Source organism: Naegleria gruberi, assembly GCF_000004985.1.
Source record: "Naegleria gruberi genomic scaffold NAEGRscaffold_2, whole genome shotgun sequence".
Taxonomy (NCBI): Eukaryota; Heterolobosea; class Eutetramitea; order Acrasida; family Naegleriidae; genus Naegleria; species Naegleria gruberi.
The window spans coordinates 471399-488205 of NW_003163325.1; the positions used below are offsets into that span (position 1 = coordinate 471399).

Genomic DNA, 16807 nt, shown 5'->3' on the forward strand with positions numbered 1-16807 from the left:
GTGATGTGAGTTGGGGTTGGGGGACTGCGGGAGCAAGGGGTACTAGAAAGTACATTGTACTTCTTTTTTCATTAATAAAAAATGCACTCAAGAAAAGATTAAAGAGACAGCACTTATTAAGGAGGAAGTTCATTATGTTGAGAAACTCGTTTGATATAGTGGAAGATTAACTAGTAATTCAGTTAGAAACAAATTTATCTAATTTGGAACCCAGCATTTCTGAAAAAGTCCAATTCATTCTTTACAATTAAAGCACATTCAAGTGTAATGAATCGTCGCAGCCTTAACACTTTGTAGTAAATAATTAGCTTGTTCTCTGGTTTCTTCATCACAATCGGAATCGTTGGCTATAGCACTATACAATTCCGCTAAACAATCAGACAAGTCAGCAGGTTTTTGTGGTGTAGCAGTTTCTTCTGCATGAAATGATGATTCAGTACTAACTGGCATTTTAACTGGAGTGGCAATTATTGTGAGAGGGGAAATTTTTTTTGTTGAACTAAGTTTTTTAAGCATGATGATTGTGATAAGATGTGGAGACAAAAGAATGCAGATAGTTTGATGCCAGCATTATACAAATGAAATTAAGGATATTTTCAAGAAATTTCAGGTTTCTGGAAGCAAATTGTTAGAGTAGGACTCTTTCAATCCTTGTTCAAAATAGAAAGTATGTTCAGTTTCGTAAATGGTGTAATTGAAAAGATTTATTCATCATGATCTGATGATTCATTCTCAACATCCTCCTCCATCATATCCATAATCACCTCAGCATCAACCTTTTCAGGATGATCAGTGAATGCCAATTGTTTCTCAGCTAACTTTCTATAGACACCATTTTCATTGCGGAGTAAATCATCATGTTTACCCTTTTCCATCAAGTTACCCTTCACCAAAACACAAATCATATCAGAATTCTTAATTGTTGACAATCTGTGAGCAATACAAATGGTTGTTCTACCGTGCATTAAGGTATCGAGAGCTGCCTGAACCAAAGCTTCTGATTCTGTATCTAATGCAGAAGTAGCTTCGTCCAGGAGTAAAAGTTTAGGATTTTGAATTAAGGCTCTAGCAATGGCAATACGTTGTTTTTGACCGCCCGACATTGAGACACCCTTTTCACCTAATAATGTATCATATTGTTCTGGAAGATCCATAATGAAATTATGACAATTGGCAAGTTTGGCAGCATTCATAATTTGTTCATCTGTGACATTTTCCAAACCAACTGCATAGGCAATATTATCCTTAATGGTTGCAGCAAACAATACTGGTTCTTGAGTGACAATACCTAAATTTCTGTGAAGCCACATTGGATCAATTTCAGTAATATCAATTCCATCAATTTCAATACTTCCCTTATTTGGATTATAGAACTTTTCCAATAAACCAACAATGGTCGACTTTCCTGATCCAGATGGACCCACCAAAGCAACCGATTGACCAGCCTTAATTTCCAATGAGAAATTCTTCAATACTGTAATATTAGGTCTGGCAGGATAAATAAAATCAACATTTCTAATGGAAATATTTCCGACCAAATTATCAATTTTCTTACCACCCTTAAATGGAATTTCAGGCACTCTCTTAATTACCTTCAACAAGTAAGTTTCACTCAATCTTGCTTTTGTAAAGTCTGGGAAACTTGCAGTTGTTTGAATCATACCCATAACTGACATGAGCATTAAACCAAAAACTTTAAAGTAATCTCCCAAACTAAGCTCATTATCAATGATCAAATTACCTCCGTACCAGAAACCAAGAGCGATAGTTCCCCACAATACGAAACCAACTAGATTTCAATAGTTCAAGTTATGAAAAAATGAATAAAACAAATAACCTACCAATCATAAATGCCAATCCAATAAAGAATGCCTTAAAAAATCCATAAAAGCTAACAATTTTCAATTGTGACTTGTATCTCAATTGTTCCTTAATTTCACCAGCCATTGATCTGACAGTTTTAATGGCACTGATAATTTCACTTGAAATGGCATAACCCTTCTCATTGGCATCATTGGTCTTTCTTGTGAATAATCTAATAATGACATCCAAAATAATAATAGTAAGGAAAATCAATGGTGTGGTTGAAATAATGACAAGTGACATTTTCCATGAAGAAGTAAATGACATGATCAATCCACCAACTGTTTGAGCAGTATTCTGAATAATTGTTGATAATTTCAATGTATAGGCATCTTGAATCTTGGCCACGTCATCACTCAACACACTTGTCAAGGCACCAACTTTCTTAATATCAAAGAATGCCATCTCCTGAGCAGTCAATGAATTAAAATATAATTCTTTCAATTTTTGTCCAACTCTTTCATTTGCCCAATTGAAAAAGAAATGTAACATGAAATTGGCAACAAAAGCACTTGCTGCAACAATTGTTAATTTCCAACCAACTGTATTGACACCTTGTCTGATGGCTTCTGTGGTTACATTGGTACTTGTTAAAATATTAAGTAAATCACCAACAATAAATTGGATAAATAAGGAAATTAATCCAGCACTATATTTGGTAATTCAAAATATTATTTAAAAATATTCAATGAATAATTAATTATATTAGTAATGATAGTAATATTAATAAAAAACATACCCAACTGCACCAATAGTTCCAAAAAACATTAAAATTAAATTAAACCATCCAAATTTGGATAATAAATACAAGTGATCCTTTGCTCCAATGGATGGTTCTCTTGGATCATCGATTTCTTCATTCTTTTCAGATAATTCTTTCATTTGTGCTTGATATCTACGTTGTTTGATTCTTTTGAATGGATTTCTTGACAAGGAATTATTCGAAACTCCTGCTTGACTTTCTGGAGGTGGTGCAGCACTTGTTGTAGTTGGCGTGCTTCCTTCCTCAACAACAGTTCCTGGCACAATTGATTCTGATATCATCTTCTTATTTCGAATATATATTTACAATAATTCTAAACTCTATTAGAAACTCGATAAAAACTTGTGTATTTGTGTTTGTTTTTTTTCAAATTGTCCTCAACAGAATCAATTATGAATCACATATTTAATCGCACTCACTCATGCTCACTCATGTGTTGCTTAAACCACCAACAATCCGAATTTGGAGAGGAACCAATTATCGGTAGTGGATTTTGAATCAAAAGCGGGCACTTTACCAATCCCCTCACTTTTGTCCACACCACTATCGTCATCATATCATGTTCAACCAAATGCGCATGCATATTCTTTCAATTGTTTTTTTGCATTGCTCGTTCTATTGGATTAGAGGGATTATAGAACAAATTCTGTTATAAACCCTTGCGGGTTGATTCTCCCGCCTCTGAAGTTGGAATTGTAGATTTTCCACAACAAACGTGTTTGAAAATTTTGGCGGTACTCGGACTTGAAAAAAATGACTCAACGAGAGGATGAATTAAACATGTCCATTCATAATGGAGAAGATGAAGAAGAGAATGTTCTTCGAAAAACTTCAGAAGGAACAGATGCAAGTTCCGAAACAATGTTTCATCCGATTTCCTGTAATAAATGTAGAACGAATCATAAAAAAGTAGGTTGACTTTGTGTTGTTTGTTGTTATTAGAAATCCATTAGTGTGATAAAAAGTTACCAATGTGCTCGTATTGTGCCAGTAGAGGAATTGCTTGTGAAGTAAGTTTTTTTTAACTTTACAATAATTGTAAACCTTTTTAAAGTATGATAATCCTAGAAAGAGAGGAAAAGGCTCGGATCAGTATCCTCCAGAACCAAAAAAGAGAAAGATTAAAATTCAACCAGAATGGAAGGAAATTGGACTTTTGGATCCAAATTTACTTGTGGAATTTTATTATGACTACCTGTCGGATGGTTTAGCAGTTTTACCAAAACACAAATTTACTTATTTTGTAACGAATTGTTTGAATCAATTTATGAGAGTTTCTACGGAACCTCTTACATTGGAAACTAATGATTTAATCAAGTCAGAGGAGGAAATGAGAGGATTATATATAATGTATTCAGCCCTTCTGACTGTGTATTATCAATTTCATGCCAAAACGGAATTGGCTACCCTCACTGCAAGTATATGTGAAAAGGAAATTACAAAACATTCCATAGAATGTTTTGAAAACTTGTATTTTGTTGCAGGTTGTCATACTATAGCTCTGTTTTTTCTCATTGAGGGTAGTCAAGAGAAAAAGGGAAAGTTTTTTGGACACTACGTAACTTATTTCTTCAAAATGAAAGACAATATAGATGATATGGATGCTTTTGAGAAGAATTTTTATCATTCCTATTTGCTAATTAAGCACGTATGTGAACACGAACCTCCAAAAGATTTCAAGTCATTTATTAGTGGATTGCCACAGTTCTTCCAAGTACTGTCGGGAAGAAATATTGAGGATGTTGTAATACCAGAAGTTTGGGAATATTTGAAGAGTGCAGAACCTAATTCAGCAAATTACATGATTTTCAAACAATTATTGGAAAATGTCTTTCTTTTTGCGGATCAACATAAGAAACATATGATGACAAGTAACTTGAGCAATGATTCAATTTCAAAGAATTATTTGGAATTTGAAAGTTTGATTAGGAATATTATTCATGATGGATTCAGATTGCTATTCTATGGAAAAATTCCTGAATTGGCTGGTGAACTCATTGAAGAAGTTGCTTTGAGAATTACTCTCCAAACTGAAAATGATTTATTCAAGTATGTTTTTGATTTTGATTTTGATTTTTACTAATATTTTCTTTTATTTGTTAAAATATATATAGACTTGCACTTCCAGCTGTAGATATTGGAATAAGAAAAGCATGTGAATTCCACTTGAAAGTTTCACAGGAAGTTGAGATGGGTCTACGTGACAGGAGATCTAGAATCAAAACCTCCTCAGGAAAGACAATCTCATTCGATAATTATTCACTTTTGGAAAAGGATTTAAAGGCCATTAAATTATTGGCAAGTAGATTCAAATCAATTTACAATATTGATAAGGAACTCATTGCTAAATGTGAAGAATTTCTGAAAAGACAGGAGGAAAAGCAACAAACACAACCTTCCATAACCATGTTACCTCCTATTGATACTAATTTATTGAGACCTCCAGTACATATTGAATGGAATCATCATAATCAAGATTCATTCTTGTCATCAATGATGGATTTTGTCAAACTAATGACACAAAATAACAATGGAAATATGTCATCACCCTCACCATCCAACTCTTCATTTGGTAGTGCAAGCAGCAGCGCTCCTTATGATCCTTGGAGTTTATTCCAATAAAATTAATGTAAATATTAAAACTTAAGCCATACTGTAAAATAGTTACTTATTGATAATTTGTTGTAAAAAGATTATAAAGCAGGCTGTTTATTCATTTCTGCAGTGGATGATTCTCCCTTTGAATTACTATTAAACAGTCTGTTAACAGCTCTTGTCAACTTGTCTCCATAAACAATCTTGAAAGTTTCTTCCTTAAATGTCATATAGGTAGAGAATGACAATACAGCAAATATACAAGAATCTAGGAAAATATTCCTCACAACCCCATAAAACACTGAAATCACATCGTATCCAAAAGCATAGGTCAGTACACACAAAAATACCACCAACCAATTAGCAAGGAACAATACAGAGACAATCAAAATAAACTTGGTAAATCTATACTCCAAAACACCTCCATTATTCCTCCTCAATGTCAAGAATATTTTGACTCCATAAAAAGAAAATCCAATCTCAAAGGTGAATAAATAAATCAATGCAAATATCGCCAACACAACCCACGCATAACCATAATACGAAACCGAAACGAAAACTATCAGTGCAATAATTAGGGCAATAATCAATGCCACATAAAATACTGCAAGAATAATCTTGTTAATTTTGGAGAGCTTTCTATTACTTGCATCTTTCCTCTGTGATAGATCAATAATGTGTGACCACAAAATAACCATTGAACTATATCCACACAAAACACAAATTGCACTAATAGCTCTAAAAACTCCTCCAAAATAGGCAAGGAAAAAATCGTGAACTCCTGAAAAATTGAATAAAAACCTGAAAAAGTTTTCTAAAAATCCAGCAAACGCAGAAATGCAAAACCAAATAATTGGATGACTGACAATATCAAACAAGTGTCTGGTAAACCACAAAATAGTTTTGAATCGATTAGTTTCTTCAATATTGGTCATCATTTTCTTTTTAAATGAAACAATTCGCTCAGCAATTCTTGGAATGAAAACAAATAATATCAAAAAGAAGAACAAGCCAACATAGAGCAATGCAAAAAAGATTGCTGCATAGAAATAAGCCATTGGTGTCTGATATCGATGATAAAAATCATTACAAACAAATCCAAATGAAGAATATTCAGTCTGATAATCACACCAACATAGATAGGGAATATTCATTCCTATTTGTAAATTGAGAGAATTAGATTGATTGAAAAATTCACTCTGTAATCCATATCTTTGAATGATGGGTTTGAAATAAAATTCAAAAAATGTTGGAAGTGAAACATTCTTCAAGTATAAACTTCTAGAAATGGTCGAATCTAAACTATATAAATAATTATAAAAAGTATTCTTAAAATAGTCTGATATTAAAAATGTATGATCAAATAATGGCACATTCACCAAATTATTCGAATTTCCATTACAATGTGATTGAATCACATGTTGATATAAACTAATTGATTGATTAAAAATGTTAAATATTGAACAAGTTCCATAATTTGATTCTAAAAATTCAATTGTATCTGTTGAATTACAATATAAACAATAATTTACAATTCTCGATAATTCTATCAATGTTGACTTGTTTGTAAAATCCCAAAAATTAAATTCACAAAGTTTTTCACAAGCAATAACAGCATGATTGGAAGAAGGTGAACAGAAATTTTCAATGGGTGTGTCAAAGGTGAATAATTTGGTAAAATAATATTCATTGACTGGATTTAAATCGAGACATTCATGGAGTGGATAGTTTAATTTATCTAATAATTGATATTCGAAAGTTTCGTTAGTATTTTGGGGTTGCAATAAATGATTGCATAGAGATGATGAAGCTGTCATCATGATGACTAGTAACATCACATATTGCGCTCCGACATGGATTCTTGAAATATTTCTGCATATTGTGAAAGCTGTCATTTTTTTTTGGAAATTTTGCTTGATTTTGAAGAACCGTTACAAATTTTGGCGTTTTACAACAATACCAATCATGAATGAAGTTCTAGCACACATTGTGCTGTGAGATTTATTCATCATGTTGATGCAAACTTATTTGATTTTCCATTTTGGCCTTCTTAACTTGAGATCTTTGTCTGACAGTAGATTCCGATGAAGATTCTTCAAATCTAACATTGGATGATGAATTACTGCTACTAGTAGTATTAGTGGAGGTTAATGTTGCTGGTGGAGGAATCATTCTTTCAACATTGGCCATGGCAAGGTAAGGGAAGATGTGGACTTGAGCCATTTGGAGTGCAAATGCAATTGTTGGATTGGTTTCTGGATCTTCAATCAATTCTTGAACCTTTGTCTTGAGCCAAGTTTGGAAGAGGAAGACAACAACCACCAAAATAAGAATGAGGTAAATTGGATTTCTGATAATAGAATAAATTTCATCCCAACCTAAAACTACAAGTAAAATATAAACCCAATATGGAATATTGGCCTTATTTTGTTGAGCAATCAATTGAGCTCTTTGCACATCTCCGTAAATATTGTCAGTTCTCATAATATAATTCTCGTAGGCTCTAATACAGATATTTTCACTCATGATAAGGTTTTCTTCAAACAAGGACATGATATCCTTCTTTTCAACTTCATTTCCTTCATCAGTGTTAGTGGAGGACTCCTCAACCTTGACATGCTTCAAGACCTTTCGAATATCATCAGAAGCTGGGAATGCAAAATCACCAATACCTCCTGATTCATCTAACTTTGGTAAACGAAGGTGAATATCATCAAATTCACGATGATCTAATCTACAAAGGAAGAAAATATCAAGAATCTTGATGGCTTCTTGTCTAGCTTTGGTATAATCTTCCTTAATTTGCTCCATATTCTTCCAAGCTCTGAGAATGTTATTTTCATCTCTCTTGAATAAATCTTCAAATCTACTGGTGAGTGTAAGTGAGATTACGTTGGACATTTCTCTAACCTTGGTAACAATTTCATTTCTGGCAGCAACTCTAATTCTTGGTACAAATTTGGAACAATCAGCAATATCCAAGTCCTTGAGAGATTTGGCGAGATGCTCCTTTTCTTCGGTTACAACTTTGGTCAAGTAATTGGAAAGAGTAACCCAGAGTTTTTCAGTTGGTTTCGTAACCCATTGATTAATATCTTCTCTAATGTGTTTCTTCATTTCATCAATTTGAATCTTGACAATCACTTCAACTTGTTTGTGTCTGTATTCTTCAATAATATTCTTAATTTCCTCTTCCAAAGATTCCAAGGATGGGTTAAAGTTGAATTGTTCATCAGAGTTCAATCCTGGATAGATGGATTCCTCAGCCAAACCAGTAAAGAAATTGGTGATATAGTCATGAGTTTGCTTTGTAGTATTGGTAAAATCATCAACAATTTCATTATCGTCAATCTTCTTTTGTACGTTGGAGAACATAAACTTTTTGAAAGCATCCAAAGATTGTTGCTTGATGAGGGCAATTTGAGAAGTGAATAATATGGCAACTTCAGAGACCATTCTTTCCTTAAATTCTTCACACTTCTTGTGAACAACATCTGGAACGTATAATTTAGTTTGATCCATAAAGTGAGCAAGGGTCTTTTCAATAATGTCGTGAGATTTGCTTCCAAACTTGGAAACCAATTGCTTCTTCTTGAGAATTTCGCTCCATTCAATAATTTGTTCTTCAAAAGGTCTGTACAAGGCAGAGGAAATTTCATCACAACGATACATGGCCAACATTTCTTTTTGAGTTGGAATATCCAAATCCTTGTTAGCATAAATGACTTCCCAAATATCTTTAGCATACATTTCAAAATCGTCTATTGGCACTGACTTTTTATACTTTGGATTGAAAACATAGCCCTTAGCGTTTGGATTGACAAATCTATCTCTCATGAGCTCAATTTCCTTATTGAAAAGGTCTTCTTGCAAGAGCTTGTGTGGAAGTGAAGTAAATTCAAAATCGAAAAAGTCTGTCACCTTAGAATCCTCAAATTGTGTTGGCTTCATGATATTACCCCAGAGCTTTTCAACATCCTTGATCATTTGATCACGTAAAGCCTCTAGTGGTGTCATTTCTCTAATATGATCTCTAATAACAAAAAGTAAAAGTGTCTTGGAAGATCTGTAAAATTAAATAATTAACATCATATTAAAATAAGCACTTGAAAAAGATCAAAAACATACTTGTCCTTAGTAAATAACTGTAAATTCAATTCAAAAACAATACGAAGTAATGCAAGGTTAGCTGCATTATATCTACCAATATCTTGCATCCACATATTTACAAGTAAAACTTCCGAAACTGCCAAAGCAAACAATGAAATCTTTCTTTCAAAAGCCATATTATCATCTCCAGAACCTCTTTCCTTTGAGTCAGTTCCTTCCAAATCCATCAAGAGAATATCTTTATCCAATGTTTTGTTAGCCTTTGCCATACAAACTCCTAGTGTAACTTGATAACGACCAGTACTTGCATCCATAGTTGGAAAACCAGCTCCAAAAAGTCTATTCAACAAGGTTGATTTACCACTACTTTGAGGTCCAAAAACAGAGAGAATATTATAATTATCTCCCTTTCCTCTCATATTGGTTTGACCAACAAATCTATCCAAAGTCTCACTATTTTTAAATTATCATGTATATGAATCAATATTATTATCATCATCATATATTCCGAACAATTTCCAATATCAAAACAACAATAACATATATTTACAAACAATCCCACCAATAAAAACTCACCTAAATTTTCCTTCACCATCTACCAATTGAACAAAATTAGCAGGGCGATTATCCGATGATGCATTCCCATCAACCTCTCTAGCTGTTGCTTCTGATTGTTCGTTGTTATTGGAGAAGGTCATTTTTTGCTGTTATGAAATTAAAATCAATTTTCCTTCTTGTTTTTATTGTTGTGCAAAAATGACGTCACAACAAGAAAGGTGAGAAAATTTGTTTTTAAATTTAAAGAGAGTGTATGGATTTTGATTAACGTGAAGCACATTTATACATGTCGTCATCTATTCGCCATATTGAAGAGATAGATTGATTTATTATTGCATATTACCATACCGGTTGAGAGTCAATTGAATAAGGTAGCAGCTGGTGCATTTCCCGCCACAAGTTATTATTCCACATTAAATTTGAAAAAAATGAACGATAATCAAAATGATGAAAAGGTTGTTGAGGAGGTGTTGAAAACAAAGGTTATTTCTCGTAGAAAAAGGAGAACAAAAATTCTGATTCAACCCATTGAAGAAGAAGAAGAAGTAAAAACAACAACAATTGTACCACCACCTGTCGTTGTTGCTCGTAATGTTGAACAATCATCCTCCGAAGTTAAAGAGGACATTGATCAAAAGGAAAAACAGGAAATAGTGGTTCATCATCACAACAAAAGAAGGAGTACTGGTAGTAATAATGATATGGAATATGACGATTCTAGTTGCATTGATATTTCAATAGTGAGTGATGGAATGGATAATAGTCTAGTTGAGGATGAAGTAATGGAAGATAAGACAGATGGTGTCTATTCGGAGGAAAATAATTCTGGTGGTGAAGAGGATGAAGATGAAATGAATAAGTACATAGATGAAGACGAAGAGGAAGATTCTGATGGCGAAGAAAATCATGAGGACAAGCCAATTCAACATGAGGAGGAAGATGATGAAACTGCTGATAGACGGAGATCTTCCTATCCTTTTGTTGAATTATTGTTGGAGAATGAATTAGTCACACCACCAATGATTCTTCCATATATTGAGAATAACTTTCATCCAATCTATCATTTGTGGAAACATGGATTTATTCACTTGAATATGAATAGTAATATAATAGATTATCATATCAATTATTTGATGAAGTATGTCAAAAAAGTTGATGATTATGAGTATTCTATTATCGAAATTGATGTGAGAGAGTATAGTACCTTGTCTTCAGTTTTACACTCTCTATTAATCAAAATGTTCGACCACACAAAATTCAGAAAGGTACCTTCCAAGGTTTACTTCTTCTCTAAATTGAGTGAATTGACTGACAAGTTTTGCATTCTTCTGAAAGGTATTAACGATTTTGAGTTATTATCAATATTTATGAATTTATTTAGGAATAGTTCTAATAGAATTTGTGTATTTTATATTGATAACAAACATTTATCGTTTGATAATGTAAATATCAACTCTAATAATATTATCAATATATATAGTAACATAATTTATAATACAGTAAATTGTAATGATATGGATGTAATCAAGTCCTATCTTGTGAATAATATTGTAGAGTTTAGTGAGTATAGGGAGATTTTTGAGGAATTTATAGAACTCTTCTTGAATGTTCACATGAGTATGGAAAAGAATATTATAATATTTATTAAAATAATTCCTAGATTATTCAAACATTGTTTGACTCAAGTCGACACGACGAATGAGATTACCTGTATGAGTCTTTTCAAATTGGTGAGCAATATTTCATTCCATCAATTGATAGAAATGTTCGATGTGTACAATTTGAAGGAGCTTGCTGCTAGATCCCTAAATAATCCATCTGACAAGAAGAATAATTTGGAAGAATTTTTGGAGAGTGAAAGTATTGGTTCAACCAGTGAATTAATTGAAAAGCACATTATTATTGCAGCCTATGTTGCTAGCAAAAATTCGAAACAGTGGGATACACTATTGGATAATTCATTGAAACAAAAGAAAAAGAGGAAAAAATTAGACGAAACATCAAGTGTAAAGATTAGCACCAAGACCAATAAGAAACAATTATTTGACATACCAAGATTGTTGTACATTTTCAGAAATATCATTAGCAATTCCCAACATGTAGATTCTCTAACTGGTCCAATTGACTATATTCCACACATTTCAAGTCTACTGAGTAAGAATGTCCTCGAATGGAAACGAAAAAAGAATGAAATTTTACAATCCAATATGAATAGTGGAGAGCACATGATGACACTTTCTTCCAAGTATTCATTTCCAATTGTGAAAGAATTGGCAACTGAATTGGGAATTAGCACACTCTTTGAACGTTATGTTGAAGAGGAATAATAAATATCTATTTCAGTGCTATTACAACCCTTTGTCTAGAGAATACCACATAGTCAATCTCAATACCAAATATTGATTTGCAAAGAGTTGTGAAATTCACATTCATCCCGCCAAATTTACAATGTCAAAAAAACAATCAAAAAAATGAATCCACCAAATAGCCCGTTTAATAACTCTGGACGTTCTCCCTTTCAAACGCCACCTCCTTCAAAATCTATTCTTTCATCACCTCTTTCTACTTCGGCTCGTATTTATTCTCAACCTTCAACACCAGCAACACCTTTAATTCACCTATCATCACCTAGCAACCTTGGATATAATCATGTACCAATGACTTCACCTATGGTACAACGATCCTTTCCACCAATAAATTCATCATCGGAACTCAGATCACATAAAATTAGAGTATTGAGAGAAAATATTAACAATTTTTTAATGTTTAATAGTCATGAGGCTGATTTATTTATTCAAGATTTTAGAAAAACATCGGATGCTTGGGAAATTTTGTTTGATTTATTATTGATGGAGTTTGGAAATCATGAAATTATACAAGTACGTTTTTAATTCCAAAATTATATAATTTAATTTTTATTAGAAACCTTCTGAACAATTTTTAATTGCACAACTCATTTACCAAAAAACAATGCACAATTTCCATCAATTGAATGAAAACCAAATAGAGTGGGTGAGGAGATACTTGCTCAAGGCAATAGTTCTTTTTCACAACAAGTATATTGCTACACCCATTATTGACTATCGTAATATTGTCTCGAGATTGTGTCTAGCTCTTGCCATGCTCACATTGAATTGGATTCTAGTGTTGGAGGCAAATTTGGATCAAGTAGATTTGTTTGCAGAAATATTCAAGCCTTTCCAAGACAATATCTTGTTGGAATATAGTAGTGGAAATAGTAATAGTTTAGTTGTTTATGATACCTCACTTTTACTTTCGCCAAGCTCTCAAATTATTCACGTAAATTTGACTGATTGCACTCTTGATTGGTTTGCATTCTTGTTGGAACAAATAGAGACCACTAGCGTCTTTAGTAATTCACAACAAGCTGAATTGAAGAAGGAGATGAGAAAAATGGAGACTAAAATATTAGAGTATATTAGTACGGTGTTATCTGAAAATTTTCCATCCAATTCGGGTATGTATTTCTGTCTTATAGAGTATTAATCAAGCAAGTATAGGAAAGGAAATGGAATTTGTGATCAATCTTAAAAAGAAATCGGTCAAGGTTCTACAGGATTGGGTTCGTTTTGGTATCTCACCAGAATTTATTTTTTCAAATAGCACACTTCTCCAAATATTGTTTGGATTGGCAGAAAGATGTGACGACCTCCTTTCTCCTTGCCTCGAATGTATTAATGATATGCTTCATACTACCATTTATTTGAGTAATATTCATATTTTGAAACAATACATTCACAACTCCATTCCAATGCTGTGTTCTAAATATGAAAAATACTGTAAAACCATTGAAGAAGGTTTGTAGTGATGATTTTGTTATAATTTTAACATTCATCCAACATTTTTCACTTTTTCTATACAGATTTCAGTATGAATATTTGTAGAGATATTATCAAATTGTTCATGGTATTTTCTGAAAAAATTAATGATTGGATCATTAATTTGGATGCTGTTGAACAGGCTGTAAAGTACAACACAGTACCGAATGGAGGATTACTGGATCCAACAGCAAAACAATTGATAGAGGTTATCAATCAATTATCTTCAGGATCCGACCTTAGTCTAATCGAGCTTACTCATCCTTTCTGGTATCATTTACACAATACTGATATTGATCTAATCAAACTCGGTTTGACTAGACCAGAACTCAAGAATATTCCTGAGACTGTTAGATCCCACCTATTACAAGAGATTACTAAAGAACTCTCTCCATATCACATGTCAATAATGGAGAAAACCATCAACACTGCCATTGACAAATCCATTCAAACTATTGGATTGATAGATTATGATACAGATGAATCTGAAAATTTTAGAGATTCTAGTAAGGAAGTCTTTCTTGCTTGTTATTATGGACTCAGAGGAAAGGTCATTGGAGCATGCGAGGAAAAGCTTGTTTATCTTTTCCAAAAACAAAGTATTTCCAACTTGCAACAAGGAATGGAACAACTTGCCCAACATTTGTCCAATAATGATCTAACTGAGGAATTTATGGAAAAGGTTGCATGTGCCTTGATGAGCACTCTACCAGATCTTGCTCTTTTAGAATCTATCCTGTTTTCCATGAATTCATTTGGTGACCTCATGAAAAAGCAAGAATGTGAAAACTATTTTGCTGAACTATTCTCACAAATTCAATACTTTTCTGATATTGTAGCTAAACTCTCACAAACTGTATCAAACTTGATAACTCATCCATTCCATACACAATTCACTAGAATGATTACAACTTTGGTAAAGAATACTTGTGGTGGATGCAGAAACACACAGAATATTCTTATTAACTTGTCCTCTTACCTCCTAGTTCCATTATTTAAAGCCATCTCAAAAACAGTTGAGGTATTCTCAGATAAGATAGTAGCACTTGGAGAACAACCGATCATTTAGTGTATTAACTTTCTCATGAAATCCATGAGTTCATTCCAACAAATTCTCAACTCTAAAGTGTAAGTAGTTTTTTACTTTAATTAATAATAACACAACATAGATACAACAATTCGAATAATGTCAAATCAGTTATTTATTCTTCAGTTAGTTCTTTCAACTCTCTGTGTGAAGAAGGTTCAAAGATTTGCAGAAATGATACCAGCGGTAGAGCATCAGAGTTATTTTTCAATTTGGTAAAGAGTGTGTATGAATTTAAATTCTTGAATCAAATTGAGCACAGTCTATCACATCAAATGTATAGAGGTATCAGCTTTATAGTTTCAGCATTACCTTCCCAACAACAAGAGCTGTTCACCCTAGTTTTTAATACTATTTTCGAGTCTATTGAATCACTTTTGAAAGAAAGGGAAGCCCTCTTGCAATATTCTCAAGGAAACCTCGAAGTTCTCAGCTCTGAAAATGCTCTCAACTCTTCGATCAGTTTGCATTTCGAATTGAGAAAATTGAAAACATTTTTGCATGCCTTTGATCCATCTGCTGATGAGCATCTTATTCCAAATATTTCACCACATTTTGACAAGATTTTAAGCTTGACCCTGAGAGTATTACATTTATTTGTAAGAATTATTCCTTCCACTTGCACAGATATTAATCAATATTTAACCAATCATTGGGGAACACAAGTTGATCAACACTTGCTTTGCAACCACATAACAGACTTGTGGAAGACAATGATAACCACTATTGGAGGTTCAAACCCTCTCGCCATTCCATTCCTTCACAAACTTCTCCGTGTATGCTCTCAATTTTATTGCTTTGGTAAAGTGTTGGATTTGGAACAAGGTATTGACGAATCTCACATTGCTGCTTACATTCAACAAAATTCAGTATCTGAAATGGTTCCAACATTTGAAGCAATGACAGCTCAATTCCAATCCTCATTCCTCAACTCTCAACCTTATCATTCAATCTTGGAACTTTTTGGAATAATATTATCCGGTATGAGTCAATCTCCATTCCCAGAAACTTTCATGTTATACTTTGTTCCAATCTTTGTTTTGACCTATAATCTGACCAATTCAGACATTTTCGATAAGAGATTATTATGGCTTGCCAAGAAGAAGCAAAAATATGAAAAGTTTTCACCATTCCTCATTGATGTCTTTTCAGAGGATGAGAATGGAGATTTACTAGTGTCATTGTTTAGATATTTAAACTTTACCTGGAGACTTTATCCTACCAGATACTTGTCCAACCAAATATTCTATTCAATTTTAGAAACCAAGATAACTCAATTGTGTATCAAATATTTTGATTACAGATCAGAATATGGTGTGTTAGACAAATCCAATGCTGTAGCCGCACCTGTAAAATCAGTTTCGTATTACATTTCTGTCTATTTACATGGACTATTGACTGAGAGGGTTAATTTTGAAGGTGAAGATGCCATAGCCCTCCAACAACTCTTTACAGAGACTATTTCAGAGCTTTACTATTCATTTTTGCCTCATCTTATTGAAAGATCGATTTTCTCTGATACACCAAACTTGGCCAACATTAACAAGATTTTATATTCATTCCAATGCTACAACAAGATGCATTTAGCGGCTTGTGTTAGCAACTATGTAGCTGGATCGAAATTATTGAATGAACTTGTAGAGAAGGGAAAACTGAGCAAGATGGATATTTCCGTCTTTACTCAAGGTGTGAGCAGAGCAAACAGTCAAACAATGATTGCCATCAGAAGAGTATTTACTGAATTTAGAGAACGAGTTGAAAATGCCAGATTACAACTTGAACAGGAAAAAGTTCCAGAAGAACCTTCCACACCAAAGAAAAAGTCATCGGCCAACGATCTTTCCTCTCCACTCAGTATTGGCTCTCTTTTTTAAAACTGTACTTGTTTATAAATTGTTTTTTTGTAATTTTCTACTATTTTTCAATTGTGAAATAATTATCCTCCTCCTTAGTATCCAAACAAGAGACAAATTTGGAAGTATATCAAAAACA

At 33.0% G+C, this 16807-nt stretch overlaps 6 protein-coding genes across 6 annotated transcripts; 3 read left to right on the forward strand and 3 right to left on the reverse strand.

Moving 5' to 3' along the window:
- Positions 1 to 704: 704 nt before the first annotated feature.
- Positions 705 to 2907, reverse strand: NAEGRDRAFT_61902 (uncharacterized protein; the record flags this gene model as incomplete). Its single annotated transcript, XM_002682829.1, has 3 exons — positions 705 to 1789; positions 1842 to 2512; positions 2603 to 2907. 3 exons carry the CDS (start codon positions 2905 to 2907, stop codon positions 705 to 707), a joined length of 2061 nt encoding a protein of 686 aa, XP_002682875.1.
- Positions 2908 to 3379: 472 nt separating this feature from the next.
- NAEGRDRAFT_61903 (uncharacterized protein) lies at positions 3380 to 5248 on the forward strand (the record flags this gene model as incomplete). Its single annotated transcript, XM_002682630.1, has 4 exons — positions 3380 to 3535; positions 3580 to 3636; positions 3681 to 4675; positions 4741 to 5248. 4 exons carry the CDS (start codon positions 3380 to 3382, stop codon positions 5246 to 5248), a joined length of 1716 nt encoding a protein of 571 aa, XP_002682676.1.
- A 71-nt stretch (positions 5249 to 5319) lies between these two features.
- Positions 5320 to 6279, reverse strand: NAEGRDRAFT_61904 (uncharacterized protein; the record flags this gene model as incomplete). The annotated part of the gene is made up of 1 exon (XM_002682830.1): positions 5320 to 6279. The coding sequence occupies one exon, from the start codon at positions 6277 to 6279 to the stop codon at positions 5320 to 5322; it is 960 nt and encodes a 319-aa protein (XP_002682876.1).
- A 2551-nt stretch (positions 6280 to 8830) lies between these two features.
- On the reverse strand, positions 8831 to 9792 carry NAEGRDRAFT_2073 (uncharacterized protein; the record flags this gene model as incomplete). The annotated part of the gene is made up of 3 exons (XM_002682831.1): positions 8831 to 9287; positions 9350 to 9467; positions 9525 to 9792. Coding segments are annotated over 3 exons (843 nt in total), but the record flags the coding sequence as incomplete, so codon positions are not given.
- Positions 9793 to 10317: 525 nt separating this feature from the next.
- NAEGRDRAFT_61906 (uncharacterized protein) lies at positions 10318 to 12216 on the forward strand (the record flags this gene model as incomplete). The annotated part of the gene is made up of 1 exon (XM_002682631.1): positions 10318 to 12216. The coding sequence occupies one exon, from the start codon at positions 10318 to 10320 to the stop codon at positions 12214 to 12216; it is 1899 nt and encodes a 632-aa protein (XP_002682677.1).
- A 144-nt stretch (positions 12217 to 12360) lies between these two features.
- NAEGRDRAFT_61907 (uncharacterized protein) lies at positions 12361 to 16689 on the forward strand (the record flags this gene model as incomplete). Its single annotated transcript, XM_002682632.1, has 6 exons — positions 12361 to 12768; positions 12812 to 13367; positions 13411 to 13707; positions 13773 to 14767; positions 14798 to 14856; positions 14898 to 16689. 6 exons carry the CDS (start codon positions 12361 to 12363, stop codon positions 16687 to 16689), a joined length of 4107 nt encoding a protein of 1368 aa, XP_002682678.1.
- Positions 16690 to 16807: the final 118 nt, after the last annotated feature.